We start from the raw sequence: 21,803 nt of genomic DNA, 5'->3' as shown, positions 1-21,803 counted from the left end.
CTATGGAATTACTTTCCTGAGATGGAAAACGTGTTTATGGTCGGCTTATTAAGTTGTTTGAGGAAACAGTCGGCCGGCCCGGTGCATCGCGATGATGAAATATGCTGCAGAACAGCAGCATGGCTCTGTGACGGGTTTTTAATAGTTTTTTAATAGAATGGAGTTCTATGGCTCCTTACTGGCAGGGCTCCCAGCATGTACGTTCAAACCTCTGCAGATGATCCAGAATGAGGCGGCGCGTCTGGTCTTCAACCAGCCCAAAAGAGCACATGTCACTCCGCTGTTCATCTCCCTCCACTGGCTCCCAGCTGCTGCCAGCATCAAGTTCAAGTCCTTGATGCTCGCCTACAAAGCAGCAACCAAACGGCTCCGACCTACCTAAACTCCCTCATTCAGGTCTACGCTCCCTCCCACCCACTACGCTCTGCCGAGGAGCGGCGCCTGGTGCTGCCACCACAGCAAGGCCCTAAGTCTCTAGCCAGACTCTTCTCTTCTGAGGTTCCCCGGTGGTGGAACGAGTTACCAAACTCCATTCGATCCGCAGAGTCCCTCTCAATACTTAAGAAAAGGCTAAAGACCCAGCTCTTTAGCGATTACCTTCTCACCTAATGGCCCGGGTAACCAAAAAAATAAAAAATAAAAAATTAATTGTATGTAATTGTATGGCTGCTGGGACATTGCTGCATTGAGCACCGGCTACATGGACGAGACTTGTTGGCAAAACAAAATCATTGCTGATTTTGTTCTTTTCATAGGATTTGTTGCATTAAAAAACACCAGCCTTATCCTTTAAGAATTGAAATGACTTTTTTATTTCTGGTCAGGTTTGAAACTATTGTGCATATGGGTGCGTTCTAGTAAGTCATAAACTTAAAGCTGTGATGCAGCAGTGGGGAAACGTTCCACACAGAGGAAAGATGAAGAGTATCTTTGTATGTGAAGATGGTGAATGATATCAGCTCACTGTTACCTCCTTAAACTGCTCTTATTTTATTGCACTAACTGCAACTGTATTATTTAACTGCAACTGTGATTTATTTGTTTCAGCAGAGCATGTCTAGAAGAATTAGAATATATTATGTACAAATCATATTACATATAACTAAGTAATAAATGGTTAGGGTTAGGGTTTGGTATGTTTTCAAATTGTCTCAAATCAACTTGAATAATAGATTTTATAGTAACACAATACCCAGAATATACTAATTATACTAACAATACCCTAAAGACATTATGCTTGACTATAAACCTGAAAAAGAAAATAAAGCAGACTTGAAGGCTTTGTATTGTGTTAACCATTATATTTGAATTATATGTGAACAATACCAAATAAACTGGATGTAAATTTGACCTTTCACTGAAGTTGAAGTATGCTAAGTTAATTTATTTTAATTTCTCAGCATTGGAAGTTGTTATCTTATTACGTATATGTATAATTGCTGGCAATTTGTTTGTTTTATGTCTCAGAGAGTTTTTGCTGTCCGAAATGATCAATAACAACACTTTTGGAGTCATGGACTGGTCTTCTTGGGATTCATTTCAACAAAGTTATTTAAGCAATAGATAATCTGTTGTATAAATGTATATATTATGTTTACAGATGATTGGAACAAATGTACAATCCCATACACCGCTTTGATTAAAGTAACCTTTCCTAATGCAAAACCAAATGCAGAACGTGTCCTTTATAGTAGTTGCAGTAGGGGAGAGCGGGGTGAGATGAGCCCGTGGGTAAGTTGAGCGATCCCCTGGGTCCTGGCAACGGTAAGCTCTATGTGTCATGTGACCAGGCATTTAGGAAGAGACTTCCATTGCAACATGGCTGTGATGGAACCAGCAACATAGGACAAGTAGTACGTTTTTTGCAAAAAAGTACATTTTTTACATTCATTGTTTAATGGCTGTTGTCTCAATACCAATTTAGCTACATTCAAAATATACAATAAATGTTGGTCTATTACCAATAGTGTTCTAAATTAACACGTTAGTTTTTCAATTTATGTATTAGTTACTTTCTCAAAGTTACATTTTGCTACTTTTATTTTTCTTACTAATGGTTAAATGTTTAGTTAGTGCAAAAAAAATGATGTTGATGATGTTATTAAAAGCAGACTATAGGCTGGCAGTGCGATGGAGGCTTGTAGGTTACGACTTGCTTTCAGAATGAACACAATAAACTGCAGAACTTGGAAATATTCACATTACTTTGAACTGATCAAAGAAAAGGGTAAGAACATTGTTGTTAACTGTAAGTTCAGCTTTCACTGTCACACCTAAGATTTGAATTGAAAGCTTGTGAGCGCAGTCTGCCGTTTATTTTGAGACCAGAGACCAGTTAACACTTCTGTGATCTGACTATTTACTGTGGAACCAGGTGACTGAAAGCCACCTTGATATTTTCTTTAGACAACAGTAGTTTGTTACTTAAGGCTGTGTCCCAAACATGATGATTAGTAATGATTTCTGTACAATAATAGTGATGACATCAGCAGGAGACATATTTTTTGAAGGCATACATGTGCATTTAGTTTGGAGCAATGTCAATTAAAAAAAAAATGGCTTCAAATCTTTTAATTTAAGACTTTTCAAGTAATGTTACTTGTGTTGTCAAGTAATGTCACATTTAACTCAGATTATTTTGCAAAAAAACATGGAAGAACATTTTACTACTGCTCTAGTTCACTATTAATGTTATGAGAAAAACTAAAATAATAAAGATGTTTTAAAGTGACAACATTGTCTTCAATCTCATTTGACATAGAAATAGTTTATTTGTATTTTATCCAGATTCCAACGTTAATAATTCAGTGGCTCAGTTTGCCACACTTGCTAGGATCAACTCACCTCCACCCTGGGGCAAATTGAGTCACAGGACCACTTTTTTTTTTTTTTTAAGAAGTTATATTTTCATTCTTCTTTCATTTAGCTGCATTCTTACCAATTATTTTGAAAGTCAACATCCTGAAATATGGGTGGAAGCATTTGTTTTAGTTATGTCTCATTTTTCCTTGCCAAGATAACATTTTCAGTAAAAACTGGCTCATCTTACCCCGCTCTCCCCTGTATGCATCTTCTTGATAAAAGCATTTTTCTTTTAATCAATGATTTCTTCATTTATTTTATTCATAACCTAAATTTTTGCATCCTTCATTCTTCCTTTATTGCTTTGCCTGTTTCTGTACTTAAAAAAAAAAAAAAAGTAATTTATGTTTATGTACCAATGATTAGTGTAATCAGGGCCAAAAATACAACCAAAGACTACAATTCAAATGCATATGAATAGAAAGTATTGTTTTAATGAATATGTCAAAGTATAGGTCTACTACCATACTTGATGCATGTACAAAGGTACAAACACACCTATAAACGTTTTCAACCCTTTTATAGGCCTGTTTGTACCTTTAACAGGCATCAAGTGGGCCTATGAAAGAAACTTTTTAATTAATAATTTCAAAGTATAAAGAAGGCTAGACTTTACTATATTTTGTTCATACATCAAACTGTTAATGAAATCATTTTACCAATGTTGTAGCTTGGCCCAAAGTCAGCCTATACAGCACTTGTGGTGACAGTTATGAATTACAATTACACTTGTTACTGTAATTGAGTAGCTTTTTTGTGTACTTGTACTTTTTTTTTGTATTTTTTTGAAATACTTTGACTAATGCATTACACATCACAACATTTTAAATTGCATCTGTTACAGACTGCAAATGTTGGAGGCTCTCCATCAGCATTGCATCTGCATCAGAAACTGGACAATTTATGAGTGAGGAGTGAGGGAAAGTCAGTTGGAGAGTAAAAAGGGATGATCTGTACAGAAACCACTGTAAACATGTCTGCTAAATTGTTGTTAATTCACCCTTTACTTTGTTTATGCACTTAATTTTGTAAAGTTGTTTTTTTAACTACAGTAATTTAGTTTGAACTCTGTCCTTTCTGCATTACATGGGAAAGATCTCAATGTGTGTTCTCTTAAGTAACTCAGTCACTTTAGTGTACATTTTACATTTTCTTAAGTGGTTTTGACACCAGTAATTTTACTACTTCTCAGTGAGACAGGTACGGGCTATATTCTATGTTCAATTGTTATTTCCCCATGGTATGTGAACGCAGCACGATAAGCAGGCAGGTTAATGTGGTCGTTTCTGATTGGTCCTTTTACAGGAAGAAGACGGCACTTGATGCTGTATGGGGAAGCATTCAAGGAGCTTTGCATTTCATTGGAATTAACTACATTTTTCTCCTGAATTAAATTATAATTAAATTGGCGGTTATACGATTTTGAATGGAATATAAAGCTTTATTACATATATTCATACAGTTTCTTTCGTTATGGCTCGCTGTACAGAAGGCAGAGGTGTTGGTAGATGACGGAGGCGGCTGGTGAGTCTCAATCTGTCTGAACTGAGCATCTTGACAGCTGTAACTTTTCATCTGAACTAAACAGAGATATGTTTGTAAGCTAGCAACCATTAGCATATGTTTGGGATCTCCATTTTGCCGGTTCTGCTGTGCATTTTAGCAGGGGTTCCCTAGCTCCGATACCTGCTGCTCTCTTGTATGAGGATAACACCAAACTCCGTTTAAAACTCTGGCAATGTAATGTCTCTGTGACTACTAGCAAAATTACACATCACATAGAATATAAGTTATGATCAATTACGAACAAATAGAAAGCTATCTTCAATACGGCATGCATCCAATATAGAAAGCAGCACTTATTTCAACAACTTCTAAAATTTTAGAACTGGTTTTCCTGTTATTCGCTGTCTTTTCCCACCAAAATATACCGCGATGGGCGCTATAGAGCCCCAGTGTGGAGCAATTACAAAATTGAAATTTTATTATAACGAAGTGCTGCTTGCTGGATTATATGTCCGCCGAATTGAAGAGTGGCTCCTAGATATGTAGAAAAAGCTCTTAGTTCATGTTTTACGAGGTATATACCTGAACGTCTCTCCCAGCGAGAGAAGGGTAAAGTATTGTGGCGAGGTTTCTTAAACTTTTTAACATCGAAGACCACCCAAATAGATAATTCCAATTTGGTAAGATTTTACACTAAGTTTTTGTTGTTAGATATAATACAGAATTAAATATCTGTCTATATCAACCATGTGCCATCGAGAGCCATGTGTATGCAGGTTTTTGTTCCACCCAAACACTACAGCAACTGAGTTCACTGTTTAGTTCCTCCTCTCTGGCTGAAGCTGTGTTAATGATTAAAATCAGCTGGTGTAGTGTTTGGTTGAATGAAAACCTGCAGACACACATGGGTCTCATGGCACATGGATGGACACCAGTGCTGTAGGTGGTGAGGTAACCTACTGTAACTGCAGTCAGGACAGGGAAACTTAACAAAATAGTCATCTTTATACATTCTGTCATTGTGGTAAAGTCAAGGGAGTGAGATAATAGGGAAATGAATAATTCCTCATTTTGCTGTGGAACCCATAGTGGTCCCAGGACCACCGTTTGGGAACCACTGCATTGTAGCATAACCACTAGCTGTGAGAAATTTGGCATCCACTGACAGTCACTGTATGGTTTACAGTACATCCAGTGCTGTAGGCTCAGTGGAGGCTCTCAACCATGCAGCACAATTAAAATGGTATTAATAACTACACTAACACTTAAATGACTGTTGTCATAAATAGAATATCTCATAACATCAGGCACCCTAAGGCTAATACATGTCCTTAACAGTCCAGTCACCAGTCACTGGCTTTTGGCTCCACACACCTCGGATGTGAAATTCTATTTTCAGTTCTATCTAATTAACAGAAACACTGCAGCCCCTTTTGCACGTGGCCCCTTGATGGCCCCCGTGGGGTGTGAAAAATATTTGGACAAATTAAGATTATATTCATTAGTCACATGTACTCAAATATTGTGAATTCATCCATAAATCAATAAATAACACCAGAATTGTGATATTTTGTCAGGTTTTCACTCTAGCTTTTTCAAATTTCAATATATCTCCTATGAGTATTCAGCTGCGACTGTTGCTGCACTTGCTTGGCTCTAAAATACTCTTAATGTGAAAGAATAAACAAAAACAATAAAGAATGAAATAATTCAAATGAAATTATAAAAAAATACAAACAAATAAAAACAGCTAAAATAATTAAAAATGGAGAATACCATCCTCATTAATAAGTGCATGGAGCCAAAGCAGCAAAGGATATTCAGGTTCAATGCACTTGCTTTGTTTGCGTTGTGATCACATCATGATGAGATGGGAAATAAAAAAGGCTACGAAAGGCAGCAAAATGTGAGCTAATGTTTTGTTCTTATGTGAATATCTACATCTTATGTTCAGGTCATCGAACTCAGACTACAGGTTGCATGATGAAGGTCCGTGCAACATAGATGTCTTGGATGCCGCCTCGCTCTCACACCGACAGTTCATCGAACAGTAAGTATGTCCAATAAGTTGAAGAGTTTATTCTCCAGGAGGAGGTACAGTAGTAAGATGATACTGTCACTGACAAGGGTGGAAGTAACTAATTACATTTACTCACGTTACTGTAATTCAGTAGTTTTCAGTTTCAGTTTGTTTTTTTGTGTACTTGTACTTTTTTGAGTGTTTTTAATTAATAAAACTAATTTTACTTTTACTTAAGTATGTTTTTACTTAAGTATTGTACTTTGCTGCATTTTAAATCCCATCCATTACAGAACAGAGTTTGTGTCGCCATAAGCAACAGAAACTGGATCAGTGTAAATTGGCAAAAAAGTGAAGCCATTCACAGTGAGAAGAGGAATCTGACTTTACTTTGTTTGTGCACTTTGTTTTGTAATTTACACGTTTTAAAATTTAAAAGAATCCAGTTTGAACTCTGTCCTCTCTCCTGGTAGAATCACATGGAAAAGATCACAGCTAACAACGTTCTCTTTTCTAAAGAGAAACTCAGGAACTGAGGACATTTTAAATGAGCTGCTTTTTGCTTTTACTTAAATCGATTTTTACACCAGTACTTTTACTTCTACTTAAGTAAAATATCAGCAAAGTGGCAGTACTTCTCCTTGAGTATAGTACTCTTTCTACCACTGATAACTTATTTGTGAATTATATGTGGCTGTATGTGGTTTTATAAGCTGCTAATTTCTCACATTTCTGTTGCCTATAATTGTTAACTTTTTAAAGCTGCATTAGCCAGCTTTGCACTGCTTTGCGGCCCCAAGTGGTGGCGGAAGATAACGATCTTTGAATTTTTGAAAGGCTGAAGGACTTGATTACCCAAAAATCGTGCAACATGAAGTCATCAAAGTGCAGACTCCTCGGACCCGATTGTCTTCTTCTCAGTGCATCGTTTCTCCTCATCGTTTCTCCTTTCTCTGGACGGAGTGTTTACTCGCTGCTGATTAGCAGAGAGTTTTGCATTTTGCCTTTTTAAGATTCATTTTGCTCCAGTGACCAACACCAGAAATTAATTTGGACACACATGGTGAATCGACGGCATCTCAATCAGTGGGAATGGGAAGCTGTTCTCTGTTGCAGATTCAGGCTGATAATCATCGGTGTATTTTTACATAAAAATCTTGCCTGGTGCAGCTTTAAACTACCATTTGAAGATCTGCTGCCCTTTCCTCAGTGTGTGGTTATCTTTGTGGCTATAGATCCACATCAAGGTTGGCTGAACACTGCTGATAAAATGTTTTTTTTTTTTTTTTTTTTTTTATCCCCAGATATGCGTACACAAGACCGGTCATTCTCAGAGGTCTAACTGATAACACGGTATGTATTTGAATTTCAAAAGCGAGGACGCCGGTAAATCCCACTGCATGGTGTGTGACGGAAACCTGTTACCATAAGAGAGTTTACACTGGAAGTCTAATTTGGATAAATTTCCTGTGTAATGGCTTTGTCCTTGTTCTGTATTAAAGGAAAAATCCAGCCTCCGACTCTCTGACACCGTTGGATGTCAATTTGTGATGTCCAATGTACTCCAGAAGTTATTTTGTGATTAGGTGTTGTAATAATATCGATATCTGAAATAATAATGCTGTAATAAAGTGTACCCACTTTCTGGGAATATCAGAATCTTATATAATCTGAGGGAATAAGAAAAACACTACACACAAAATGGACCCAGAAATGCAATGTAGCCTTTTTTTTTTTTTTTTACAGTGTTAAAGGGGATTTTTCCTTTAAGACGTCCAACATGCACACAGTACAGGGTCGTAAACAAACTGCTTCACTTTATAAACCGCACGCTGTCTTTGTTCTAGAAATTCAGGTTGCTGTGCTCCAAGTCGAGCTTACTTGAAGAATACGGCAGCCGGAAAGTGAGGCTCAGCACAGCGAACACTTTCTCTTACAGGAAAGGTACGCAGGTCCACTTCTCGCCCACATGGATTTCTGATTTCTCTCTCCACAAGCCCTTAATTAACTGATCAATTTGTTGCAGTGGATGTCCCTTTCCAAGAGTATGTGGACTTATTACTGAGGCCGCAGTCTGTGGACTCTCTAGGCAGCGGTGAGTAAAGCCTTCTTCTGCCTTGGGAGGGTTTGGGAATCAAGTTTTCATCGGAGTTCAGTCGTCTGTTATGGGAACAAAGGAGAGAAAGAATAGCGAGAGATTCACCACTTTTCTACTGCTGGTTCAGGGAAATCCTTTATATCTACTGGAGGTTTGACCGAGTAAAGTCTGCTCGAGTCCCAAGTCAGTCTCAAGCCTTGAGGCACAAGTCTCAAATCTAAATGCAGATTACCAAATCAAGTCATTAATGTCAAGTCTCAAGTCTAAATGTAGAACAGCAAGTCAAGTCAGAACAAATCAAGAGTCCAGTATCAATTTAATATCTTAAAGAAAACTAAATATCTAGGACTTTTCAATGCAATATGGTTTTAATAGGATAAAAACTTGGTAAGAGCATCATGAGTTTGATTTCTACAATCAGTTTCAACTTCAATAAATTCAATCATTCCATACAAATTCAGAAAACAGAATTTAAATTCAGTCGTCTGCTGGAACAAATCTCATCACTTTCAGTCCGAGTCATTTACACAAACACAAGATCTCAAGTCAAGACTTTAGAAACCATTTCAAGTCTTCAAAGTCTCAAGTCTTCTCTTCAAGTATCAAGTGAAGTCTCAAGCGATTCAAATTGTGACTTCAGTCCAAGTCAGCTGACTCGAGTCCCCACCTCTGATATCTCCAGTTGACGCTTCACCAGATACACAGTCTGCCATCATTCTTTAAAAGATCCCATCGTTTCCCTCCTCGACAGACACGCTGTATTTCTTCGGGGACAACAACTTCACCGAGTGGCGAAGCCTGTTTGACCACTACAAGTCTCCGCCATACGTCCTGCCTCGCACTACTGGGGCGCACAGCTTTGGGATCGCAGGTCAGTCTTCTTCTGTTCGGCTGAATCGTCCCGAGTGCGGTCTGCGCTTGTATTGTTTTACAGAGAAATGTTTTTTTTTGCTCCCTGACAGGAAGACAATTCTTGGGCGTGAAAACTGTCAAATTTAAAGTATCGGCTATCGGCAGCTTCAACTCAAAAATGTTTTAATATCGGTGTTCTGAATCCCATATTGGTCAAACTCTAGTCACATTATCTCTGTTTCCCCCTGCAGGTCCAGGGACAGGCGTTCCCTTCCACTGGCACGGCCCCGGATACTCTGAGGTCATTTATGGCAGAAAGGTAAAAAAAAAAACCCAAAAAACAGCCAGCTTCTTCTTCTTCTTCTACTTTCTGCATGTTGATTTCTTGGTCTGTAAGTCTGAAAGTCTCGCTCTGCATGCTGCATACTAAATAGCTTGTAGCGGGTTCACACACAACATGGGAAGGGGAGGAGAAGGGGAATCGGTGTAACTTTTTCTGATATATTAATATTAACGTCCCCATGAAATGAACTCCCATTACTTTCACTCCTGGAAAACAGAGTATCTTTAACAGTGACTTCATGCTGCAGCAGGAGGCGTAAATAAAATCTCCAACCCATCACAGATTTTTGATCTTTCTCTCCCTGACTGATCTCCCATTAGTTGTCATGCCAAACATCTGGCCCATCCCACATGGGATTACAGGACACCACCATTTTACAAAACATACATCTTCTGGTGATACATATAAGAACAAAAAAATTAAATAAAATAAATGACCACATTATAAAGTACTACTATATTCTTTCAAATAACATTTGAACAATACACTGAAAAGAACTGCTACAAACTTAGTTTATCTTGATAAAGAGCTTTTTTTCTCATCTCCCAGGCTTTCTAAATGTTTCATAAGCAAACAGCCAACTCAATCTTTGTGCATCATCCATATTTACAAAATCAATCTGTTTTTATCTTACTAAACAAAGTATTGCACAGTTCCCAATAAAAAGGGCAATAGAAAACAAAGTGAAACTCATTTTCTATATCAGTTAAACATTGAACATTGAATTTCTGAATGATTCTTCCCTGCATTGTGTCCCGCCCCCACATCCTGTTTCAACAGGAAATGCATCAAATCAAGGAAGTAAAGATGCCATTTCATGGGGTCTTTAATGGAGATAAATGTCAAAATGTTCCAAGCTACATTGTACACTTACTAGCACACATGTTGGGCTTTCACAACCGCTGTCTGATGAGAGTTGAGTCTGCCGAACTCTAATTACTTTGGGTGTCTTCACACAGCGCTGGTTCCTCTACCCGCCAGAGAATGAGCCTCATTTCCACCCCAACCGCACCACTCTGTCCTGGGTAACGGACACCTACCCCCTCCTGCCGCAGGAGGAGGCTCCGCTGGAGTGCACCATCCGGCCCGGAGAGGTGAGAACAACTCAACTCCAGTTCAGCTGAGAAAGGGGAACTGTAATTTGAAGAAAAAAAAAAAAAACCTACAGGAAACAGAACTGGAATTGAATTGGAATTTCAGGAATTTAAATTTAATTCAGTGAAATTACATGTTTTTTTCATACCACATATCTGAGATTACATGTAGTGTTATGAATTATCAATACTGAATATCATAAAATGTTAAAGGAATCGTTCAGGTGGTATTTGATGCAGAACATGTTATCGTAATATATACAGTATGATTGAATGCATTTGATTTAACTCTAGTCTTTTATTTGATGCATAATGTTTGATTCATGGGTCAAGACGAGCTCTCTTAGAAGTGGAATTTCATGGATTTAAATTCTGTTTCTTGTCATTTCAATTCAATTCACATTCTGTTTCCTTACAGTTGGGTAACATTCACATTCACACTCCAACTCTGGGTATTGAATTTGAATTTACCATGCAATAGGCCTGTTTCATTTCATACAGTGTGAGATGTAATATTGCAGTGTGTGGGTCCTGTAGAATGTGGTTACATCAGATCAGGTCACTGAGGAAGACGTGATTGAAACATTAAACATTTGCTTGTCGCTCTTGTGATAAAAATATGTTTTTGTCATTTACTCTAATATTCTTGCTAATGTTACTATTTCTGTTACTTTGATAGGCTTTTTTTATTATTGTTTGATCACGCTTTTCTTATTTTGCCACAGAAAAAAGCCTGTCCAGCTCTTGTTAAAATAAAGTTGAATGAATTTGTAGTAAGAAAGGCAACTTGGGGATCCTGCCAAAAAAAATAACCTTTTTGGTAAGCAATGTATTGAGGAAAAAAACACACAGACCAAACTTAGATATTTGGATTCACCAAGGGAATCCTGGATTTCTTCCTCTCTTGCCTCATGGCCTCCATAGTTAAACCTCCCAGAGTGACAGAAACAAGTCTGGAAGGAACACTAAGAAGTTATTTCCTACAGTGTATTTCCTTAAGACCATCCTGATCACGTGACCTCACAGTATTTCCTAACAGCAGATCTTTCTCCACAGTTGCTGTATTTCCCCGACCGCTGGTGGCACGCCACTCTCAACCTGGACACCAGTGTTTTCATCTCCACCTTCCTGGGCTGAGACTCCATCCGCTCTCCTCTCCTCTGATGCACTTTGACAGGAGGACAGGAGGACGGACACAGCCGATCAGACTCAACAAGGGACCCGATCTGATCTTCCACATGAGTGATTATGCTGATCAACAAAGAGACTGATAAATTGTGATTTTGTTGATGTTGTGGTCTGGGAATGACACAACCTCCAAATTTAACACCAGGGACCAAATAACATTCCAGTCGATTCCTCACTCTGCTCTCCTCACCGGTTTAACTGGTGTCAGAGAGCAGACTGCCATCTTAATATGCAGCTACGCTTTGTAATTATTGTGTGTATTTAATGTCTTAATGACCAATCAAGCAAATGGAGATGATTGGCTGAGGCTCAGGTTTTAAGTTCAAACCCTCTGCTCACTACTGAGAAAATCAGGCATCATACATCAGGGAAAAATGTAGATGGAAATACATGTGAGACTTATTAACTGTCTAGTCCTGTTTTGTTTTCTGTACTGATTTACCATTTTGCTTAGTTCTGGATAACAGATTTGGTATTTTCATTCCATGGAAGAGTTGATTTTACTGTAGTTACACAGATTATGCTTTGCTGCCTCGATCAAACCAAATGTAATTACAAATGTAATTTAAGTAAAAACTGTCAAAGTCTCTGTCTGTTTTTATTCTATTTGTTAGAAACTTGCAATGACTGGGTTTCAGTTTTTATTGGTCTGTTGATAACATGAACTGTCATGGAATAACACAGTAAGAACATTATCTGTCCCCCCCGGCACACACACATCCCAATACAGCACTTTAATATTAATGAAGCTAATACACGTTTTCAAACTCCTAGGGTCGAAAGATGCTTTAAATAATAATGAAGTACTGTAACACCTAACCCACAATACTGATACCAGATTATTATGTATGGGGCGGGGTGTTTGTGGCATCACAAGTTACAAATAAGGCATTTGTCCAAATTTTAAAGGTTATTAGAAGATCAACTAGTAAACCAGGATCACTCCGACCGCTGAATATTAATCATCAAGGAGTTTTCTGTACTCTTTGTATTGGACGATACTGGTCTGGTATTGTATTACAGTACAACTCTGTACTCACTGTACAGTAGTATTGAGCTAACCCTATCTTTTTTCAAATTATTTGTGCAAATTGCAGTGGAGATGTGCAAATAGTAGATGATGCTCAGAGTTATGGGTCCTAAACTTGAAATCATTAAAATGTCACACTGGGGAAAAAGGTGTTTCAGAAGCAGAGCATCCTCAGGATTAGACAACTGCTTCCCCAACGCTGAGCGCTATAATGTCAAAACCCACAAGGCCTCACTCTGGAGCATCATGACAAAAACACACCATAGTGTCAGGAAACTTGTGATTGGAGTTTCCCAGGAAAAGACAACAGGGAATAATGTCTTATTTGGGGAGGTATTCTACTCATGTTATTAGGAATAAATTCATAATGTAGGAATATGGTATATACACTAACTCTGAAGCTGGCAAAAAAGGGATTTGCCAGTATGCACTAGGTTTAGACTGATACATTGTTTAGCCAATATATTGGGCCGATATTGGCATTTTATTAAAAATCAGACATGGTCCAGGCAGTGTCAAGGCTTTTCCAGCCTGACAAGAACTAAATGAAGGGGGAAACACTGAATACTTGTCATTTTTTGGAATCAAAATAGTCAAACTTAAAGACTGAATATTTTCAGAAAATATTGGCAGCAGCTTTCATAAACCCGTATCGGTCGAAGCCTCGTGTTCACATCAGCAGGCGGCTGATCTGGTAGCAGACAGGTTGAACAGCTGAATGACAAGATAACGGTCTTCAGAGGAACTCGTTATACAGCACGATCAGCAACCAACATTTATATTATGATTGTGTCACATCACTCAGTGATGACAGCAGCACTGTTTTCCTCTTAGAGTTTGCCAGCAAACACAAAAGACCAGGAGAACTAGTCTTCTACTTCCATTTAAGATTATTGTTGTTGTCATGAATTGGAGGTGCAACCATGATCCTTGATAATCAGATTACTTTGATTGTAGTTACTTTGTTGATGCTTGTAGCTGCAGTGTGGATTACTTCATTAATGATTGATATGATTTTTTAGTGGTAGAAGTGTTTGTCATAAATGCTGATGGATTCTTTTTAATGGGCGGCCTGACACCATTTATAGATCGTGTGCAAGATGCTTTTTTGGTGATTTAACTTTAAGTGTGTTTGGCTAAAAACTAGGCTAAGATACTTTGGTCCAGATTCACTAAAGATTTTCACCGATTACGACCAAAATTCCCAAATCTGAATTCCCAATCACAGCGCTATTCACTAACCGTATGCAGCCAAGTGGAAAGCTGCCCAATACCCGCGGTCCAAAAATAAACTCTTGGTCGTGCATGTAAATTATAGGTAAATCACATTATCTTGCCCACATATTTATTTGTAGGCGAGGTCATGCAAATTCGAGATTGCACCCAATCCACTAACACTTCGCAATACCAACTCCCCCAAATTATTGTAGCACACACAAGATCCTTTGAAAGGAGAAATAAAGACTTTGTGCCAAGAGAAAGGGAAGAGCCTTTTCCATCCTAGAACCTCAGACCAGATCCGAGAACGCTCCGATTATGATGAGACTCTGGGATGTAAAGGGTGCAGCTTTTGTGGATTAGTTTTACTGCTGATTTGCACTTGGAATTGGTGATCATGGGGATAATTGCTGCCACAGTGTTCGTTTGTTCCACAACTTGATTTGCATTTCTTAGTAAATAAGAGAAAAAATCTAAGCTCAAACAACTGAGGCGTAAAAAATGCGCAGATCGCCCTCACAACGTAATCTTAGTGAATTTGGACCTTAATGTTCTAGTCAGTAAGAAATAATTAAAAAGTAATAAATAGTGGATTACTTTAAAATATCAGAAACCAGCAACTGATGACTTCTCACGGACATGCAATCTGATCACATCACACTATCAGACTAATCCGCCGTTGGGCAACTGGTGACCGCCAACCGAAGCTTGTGATTCAGTCATGCAAAGTCCTTTGACGCACAGAATTGTACGGACAGATAGGCATCTCTCCCCAGTCCCATCACTTGATTATGAATATTCACAAAGAAGCGTAATAGTTGATAGTTGCGGTGCTCAGCTAACTGGTCCCTGAACATGGAAGGAGAATGGGACAGATGGAGAGAACGACCAAACACAGGAGAGGGAAACCAAGTCTAAGTGAAGGCTATTGTGACTGGACACACCGATTTGTCTCGATCCACATCGTATCGATCTCTCCTCAGACCGACTTCCCTCCCTCTCTCCACTCCGTTTCATCTCATGTCACTGCTCAATAGTCCTCCACCCAGCCGTTCTCCAAAATAAAAGCATCGATGACTTCCTTCATAGCCAGGTTGGGGATGAGCTGGTCTTGGGTCAGCGGGGTGCGGGTCACTGGGTCAAAATGGCCGACTCGCTGGAAGGGAAGAACACACACATAACACATAATGTGATGTTTCATTTGCTGGACATAAATATATGAATTGTTTCACCTCCCAAAAATATCAAGCCCACTGTCCAGCAAACAATCCAAACAGAGTGTGACCTTAGACACTCCTGCTGCAGATACTCAGTTTAACAGGTACAACAAACAACATGAAATCATTTTGGGGATGAAATAAAATCAACAACTTACATACACAAGCTTATTTTTTACATTTACATTACATAGACAAGATCATTTCTACAGAAGAGGATTAGTAGCCTGGTAAGACCATCCTGGTCACGTGACCTCACATTCTGTTTCGCTCCACGGATCAGTCTGGACTTCTAGCCGCCCGCATCGATTTCCTGAAATTACACTGTAACCGGGCCAATCAGGGACTGCGTCGTAGTTGATGACGTGAAATACAGGCCGCCGCTGGCAAAACAGTAATGGCGTCTCCCGAAGCGACGAGCGGAAACGTTAACTTCAGTAGAGTAAACACAGCCATAAGTGCAGTTATTGCAGAAATAGACTCAATAACAACAATTAAACAAGAACAAGAGTACGCACTAGCGGACTAACGGCGGAAAAGACGTTTTCGCCGTTCTGCTGATTGGCTGAAGGAGTTTGTCTGTCAAGGCAAGTACTCCCGCCCGCTGAAATCGATGTGGGCGGCTAGAAGTCCAGACTGATCCGTGGGGCGAAACAGAACGTGAGGTCACGTGATCAGGATGGTCTTACCAGGCTAGAGGATTAGGGCCACGTGAAAAATCTATTTGAGTTCTGACATTAATCTCAGAATTCCGAGAATAAAGTCAGAAACTCAGAATGAAGCGCTAATCCTCTTCTGTACAACATACAACCATACATTTATCAAATCATCTAATACGGCAAAACAGCAATGTGAAACTCGGAGAAAAACAACCCGACAAGGAGCCTCTACTGCCAACGAAACGGTAAATCATGTAACGAGTAATGTAACTAATTACTGCTCCTGTTGAGGAATTAGTAAAGTACTGTGATTACTTCTTAAATGAGTAATAAGTAGGGTTAGGGTTAGTAAGAGCGACTTGCCCAACGCCGTTTACCTGCAGGTGCTCCTCGATGTCTTTGCGGTCGTAGGTGATGCCGCTGGGCGTGATGCACGGCTCTCTCATCAACTCAAAGCTGATCTTCCCACACAGGTAGTCTGGGATCTCACGCTTCTGTCAAACAGACACCAGCCAGTTCCACCTGGGTCTGGTTATCTTAGCTTCATCTTAAAAGAGACAGTCCACCTAAATTACTTCCGATTACTTAAACTGAAATCCATTTTAAGACTGGAGTGAATAGTAATGAATTTTGTTTTTTCTGTATCAGCAATACCAATGCATAGATTCCCTTTGTCTTTCAAGTTTCCCGGTGTATTTTCTTTTAGAGGAAACTCACTTTACTCACTTCTTTTCTGTAATGTCAAGACAATAAATAAGCGGAAACTAACAATGCACAGATTCCAGTTTTGTAATAATAATAATATAATAATAGAATAGAATAATAATTTCATCTCTTTAATAACTACTCAGCTGTTAATAAACCATGTGTATGACTGTACTCTGCTTGGGATCAGTTTAATCTCCCTAGGACAGTATATACTTCACTGAAACTGTGAAAACAAAGTCTTCACTTGCCTTACAGAGGAAGAAATCCACATCCTACAACTAGGCTGAATTATTCCATACTACCTCCGTTAACTCTGGTTTACTTTAATAGTTTTACCAGCATGTTTCACTATACTGAAGTCCGTATACAGCATGTTTTAGGCTCGATAAGTTAACTTAAACGGATAAGATTGCCACTCTTTTTCTCTATATCCACTCAAGTGTTGTTTGCCTGATATTGATGCTCAGGATCATTTAATCCCTTTCTAAAACCATAGTTCCCCTTTCTGTATAAAAAGGAAAGAGCCTACTTGAGCAGAGGTTAGGTCATTAGTCACAAACACTAACCTTCCTCTTCTCATCTACTTGAGAGAACAGCTCCTCCATGTCTGCAAGGTACTTGTCCTGTGGGAGGAAAGAGACAGGAGAGTTTTAAGATAAGATAAGATATCACTTTATTAATCCCCATGGGGAAATTCAGGTGCCACAGCAGCAACTGGCAGAACAGTAGCAGGGAAAAATAAGTACAGAAGATAATAAAGAGAAGAGGTAATAAGATGAAAAAAAAAATAAAGGTAATGTACATAATATAAAACTATAGAGACAGTGCAAAAATGTAAATAAATGCAAACAATAATAATAAATGCAGAGTTCTCAAATCAGGGGTTTTGTAGGTTTTAAATAAATAACACAATCAAAATTGAAACACACTGGGGTTAATAGATAGTTACAGGACAAATCCACCCACAAACACTTTAAAACTGTTACATTTCTGGGTCCATTTTGTTGTTTGGTGGTATATTTTTTGTATTTCCATGAATAACTGGCCACACGTAGACGAGGTGACGTCACACTGAGATATTTCCAGCACCTGAGTTTGATATCAGAAAATGTTTCAGCGAACTAAAACATCAACAGTAAACGTCAGATTTTGGTGTCAGTCCCTCAAAATCAAAGAGCGAGGGCTGTTTTCAATTTCAACGTTCAGCCAATCACACAGGGAGAAAGCCATCGTAGAAGAGGCAGAGAGACCAATTTCTCCACCCACAGGAGCAGGAGATAGACCAGAATGCATTGCAGCCACAAGACATGTTGTGTTTTGAGTAAGGGGGCATGGCCGGCTATATTTATATGCCCATAAGCCCACTTTTAATTCAAAACAACAAGGTCACGCCTGTTCTCTCGAGGTTATCAAAAAGGCATTTTGGGAATAGTTTGGAAATCAGTGACAGATGTAGAACTAGTCGAGGCAGGCGGACAGAGAGTGGGTACACCAAACAGTACCCAACAACAAAATAACTCAAACATTACAGATACACATGTAATAACAGTGTAAGAGTATCTGAGGGTGGTAGGGTAGTATCTGCGAGTTTTCAATGGAGAACTACATTTCAAGGCTTGCCAAAACTTTGTGTTTGGACTAGGGTCACGGTGAAAATCCTACATGTTTTGACTGGATCTTGTTGAGTTTGTGTTGACTCCTGCTGTCCTCGGACTTGTCCTCTTGTTTCTGTCGGCAGCCCTCCAGCTCTCTGTGGATTAGACCACACAGAGGCAGAACACAAGTCAACACAGTGCAGGCCCCGGGCCAATCAGAGTCGAGGACTGCCTGACCCTAGCAACAGCAATAATTTGGGGAAGAAAGCAAAGATTTCAGAGTGTGGCGATCGCCCAAATTGTGTTGTCACGGATAATGGGAGATATGTTTCCGGCTATCAGTCTGTTTTGGTTTTTTTTAATTTTCATTGCATTCGCTCACCTCTCTTTCTCAGCGAGGATGAGTTTGGTGAGGTAGGCGTGCAGCTCGTTCTCCTGGTTGATCCGCTTCTCCTCCATGCTGTTCCAGCGCTTCTTCTTCGCTATTCGCAGAGCGCTGGGAATGTCATCGCCAAAGTTCAGCCGCTGCTCCTTCGCTAGGTTATAAGCTGGCAAAAAAAAATAAAGACGCACTAGATGTTACTGTTACTTGCCTATTTCCATTTAATTGTTCCAAGTGTATGTTCAGTAGCTGCTGTCTTTGCACGTGATCACTCAGCATCTCAGCAAAACCATGTGACTCCACTTCCTGAAATGTCCGATAAACAAGATAAGGGCAAACACCAAACTCGCCCACTGTGTGATGTTGAGCCACTGTGAACAGGAACGCTTAAAGAGTTAATTCATTTTTGGTAAATCTCGTTTATTTTATTGCATGCACGTCTCTATTGTTCAGTTGGAGTCCACATCCAGCATCATCTGTCTCGTGAATCCACTGTCTCTTTTCCCAGCTCTCAATATTAACTGGCACCAGGGAAAAATACCAGGACACAGAGTGAAATAATGATAATAGTCACCTTGTCATGTTTGTATGCACAGTATCTTTAGAATGGGTTTTCACAACCAAAGTACTCGACTGATGGAGGCTCACAGAGGGACCAATATTGGCGGTTTGTGAACGCCATATTGTCTTGTTTTTAGAAAGGAGGCTTGGGCCGATGTTCGATCATATAAAATATCTAATTTTCTGCAGTATCGAACATTACCCCTGCCCCCCCGTCCTGTTTCTTAGAGTACAATTGTGCAAACTTTTAAATCTATAATCTACTAGTGGTAGGATAGTAAAAAAAAAAAATAAATAACCAAAGTTCTAGTGAAATTTTTATTTCAAGTGGGTTCCCTTTTCCACAATCAGCCCGTTTTCCTGGAAATATCAGAAATGAGCAAATTACACCAAATGGCCATCAAATTTAGAAGAATGATGTCATTTAGAAGGAATAAAATAAAATACAGGAGGAACAGTGATAATATCGTATATCACAATATTTTGGCGGGACAGCATCGCGATATTACATTCCGGATATGCCCCAAGCCTATTGGTAAGTGATAATTTTCTATCAAACTGAACTGAAACACTGGTTAAACTAGTCTTAATGCAGGCGATCCTTCCCACCTTTCTGCAGGTTGCCAATGGCTTCATCGTAGTTCTCCATCTCCAGGTGACACTGGCCCATGAAGAAGTGGGCCTTGACCGACTGGCTGTCCAGCTCCAGCGCGTGCCGGCAGTCTGCCAGGGCTTTGTCGTGCTGCTGCAGCTTCACGTAGCACAGCGCCCGGTTCGTGTAGTACGCCGGCACAGACGGACTGTGGCTCTAGGAAGAGGGAGTGCATTTTATTTATTTAGATCTGCATTCTTTAGGAGTTCACAATATATTCCTAACACATTTACTATCAACACTTTTATTACATGGCATCATTTGTCAGTTGAAAATATGTGGCTCTACTTTCTGTTGATCCCCCATTTCCTACTTCATCATCTACACCAGTGGTTCTCAACCTGGGGGTCAGGACGCCCCAGGGGGTCACAAGATAATTTCAGTGTCGTGACATGATTTATGGGATAAGAAAAACACGTATTTCTATCATACAAATTCATGATTATGTCCATTTTTTTCTCAAATTTTTGCTTTTTTCTTGTGAAATACTGAACAGTTTTCAGCCTCTAGGTCTTCTCTGATATCAAATGAAACAAACTGAAAAGGGAAAATCATTCTTTGGTCTTTGATGGAGGGTCGGGAGTAGGAATCACTTCATTTTAAGGGGTCACAAGCCAAAAAGGCTGAGAACCACTGATCTACACCAGTGGTTTCCAACCGTGTGCCATAGAGAGCCATGTGTCTGCAGGTTTTGATTCCGCCCAAACACTCAGCAGCTGATTTCTCTGATTAGTTCCTCCTCTCTGGCTGAAGGTGTGTTAATCAGTGAAATCAGCTGCTGTAGCATCTGGTTGGAACGGCTGGTGACCTCTGACCTACACACAGGACCAGGTGTATGCATGCGTGAGGCTGAACACACACGTGACAGACGCAGAAACACACACACACACCCCTGCCTACTTCCTGTCACCCAGTCCTTACGATGGCTTTGCTGTAGCAGGCGGCGGCCTCCAGGTACTTGCGGCTCAGAAAGAGTCGGTTGCCCTGCTCCTTCAGCTCCTGAGCGGAGACGGAGACACTCTTCTCAGGGCTTTCCGCCATCTTGTCCACCAGGCTCGCTGCACCGGCGGCAGCTGCCTCTCCGCCTTGCTTCCCTATCCTGCTGCTTAAGACCGACAGGCAGCGCAGAAACTGAGCTAAGGGAAAAGAGAGAGAGGTACAGTAATAAACACAACAGCACACAACAATTCTGGCAAAAATGTTTCTTCTCCAACCCAGTGCTGTTTTATTTTAATAACTCAGAAGCATCCAATGGCGTAGAGAAGCACAACTGTTGTGCTTGTTGTGATAAAAGCACCAAATGTGGCACAGAGAACATTTTATATTATTAATGAAAATGGATGGGCTTGTTGTTCACAGGAAAAAAAAACTGCTGGGGGATCTTTTCTGTCATTTGGAAGTATGTGAACCGACAGAGATTTTTCTGGAGTTCAAGGTAGAGAAACCATTGAAACATTAGGTCACTGCAAAGTTGGCTACTGAGGCCCAATTTTCCCAAATGGCTGCAATATGGAACACCATGCTATCTTTGCACAATTTCTAACTAACAAATCACTGATGACATGGTAGAGGGGCTGGTGATACTGGATCCTGTCCCTCAGCCCCACAACCTGTTTTTCAAAAATGGTGTCTGGAACAATCTTTGAATCATGTGAATCATATTAACTGGATTTCAGTTAACTGATCAGCTGTCACAATGTTCTCCATGACCACCTACTCTTTCAAACTTGCCATCAAACGGCGGTGATTTCAGTGATGAGGGACCAGGCATAGTTCTGTTGCTAGAGGTCACCATGTATGTGTAGATATATACATATA

At 39.7% G+C, this 21,803-nt stretch overlaps 2 protein-coding genes across 3 annotated transcripts; one reads left to right on the top strand and one right to left on the bottom strand.

Moving 5' to 3' along the window:
• The first annotated feature begins 4,172 nt into the window (after positions 1-4,172).
• jmjd8 (jumonji domain containing 8) lies at positions 4,173-12,041 on the top strand. Its single transcript, XM_071512307.1, has 9 exons — positions 4,173-4,386; positions 6,323-6,418; positions 7,693-7,741; positions 8,236-8,332; positions 8,415-8,483; positions 9,238-9,357; positions 9,590-9,657; positions 10,641-10,775; positions 11,832-12,041. The coding sequence occupies exons 1-9, from the start codon at positions 4,289-4,291 to the stop codon at positions 11,910-11,912; spliced, it is 813 nt and encodes a 270-aa protein (XP_071368408.1). The 5' UTR covers positions 4,173-4,288; the 3' UTR covers positions 11,913-12,041.
• A 2-nt stretch (positions 12,042-12,043) lies between these two features.
• Positions 12,044-21,117, bottom strand: LOC139638238 (E3 ubiquitin-protein ligase CHIP-like). 2 transcript variants are annotated; one of them, XM_071512306.1, is made up of 8 exons: positions 20,907-21,117; positions 19,943-20,141; positions 18,773-18,938; positions 18,458-18,545; positions 17,362-17,418; positions 16,465-16,581; positions 15,688-15,741; positions 15,343-15,367 (listed from the first exon to the last, which is right to left on the bottom strand). In XM_071512306.1, exons 1-7 carry the CDS (start codon positions 21,024-21,026, stop codon positions 15,721-15,723), a joined length of 768 nt encoding a protein of 255 aa, XP_071368407.1. In that variant the 5' UTR covers positions 21,027-21,117; the 3' UTR covers positions 15,343-15,367; positions 15,688-15,720. The 2 variants fall into 2 exon arrangements, with proteins under 2 accessions (XP_071368406.1, XP_071368407.1); XM_071512305.1 differs by lacking the exon at positions 15,688-15,741 and having other exon boundaries at positions 12,044-15,367.
• Positions 21,118-21,803: the final 686 nt, after the last annotated feature.

Source organism: Centroberyx affinis, unplaced genomic scaffold (genome assembly GCF_046629955.1).
Source record: "Centroberyx affinis isolate AG114_WGS23_722 - 3 ecotype Tasmania unplaced genomic scaffold, CSIRO-AGI_Caff_v1 ptg006222l_1, whole genome shotgun sequence".
NCBI lineage: Eukaryota > Metazoa > Chordata > Actinopteri > Beryciformes > Berycidae > Centroberyx > Centroberyx affinis.
This window is presented reverse-complemented; position numbering and strand designations above follow the sequence as displayed.

Bases quoted from the DNA above. Each gene is read 5' to 3' on its own strand.
- jmjd8 (XM_071512307.1), top strand. From the start codon at position 4,289: ATGGAATATAAAGCTTTATTACATATATTCATACAGTTTCTTTCGTTA. The intron at 4,387-6,322 runs GTGAGTCTCAAT...TCTTATGTTCAG, and splicing joins GTAGATGACGGAGGCGGCTG to GTCATCGAACTCAGACTACA. The intron at 8,333-8,414 runs GTACGCAGGTCC...AATTTGTTGCAG, and splicing joins CACTTTCTCTTACAGGAAAG to TGGATGTCCCTTTCCAAGAG.
- LOC139638238 (XM_071512305.1), bottom strand. From the start codon at position 21,026: ATGGCGGAAAGCCCTGAGAAGAGTGTCTCCGTCTCCGCTCAGGAGCTG. The intron at 20,142-20,906 runs GTAAGGACTGGG...CCCTCTTCCTAG, and splicing joins CCTGCTACAGCAAAGCCATC to AGCCACAGTCCGTCTGTGCC. The intron at 15,368-16,464 runs GTAAACGGCGTT...CTTCCCTTCCAG, and splicing joins ACATCGAGGAGCACCTGCAG to CGAGTCGGCCATTTTGACCC.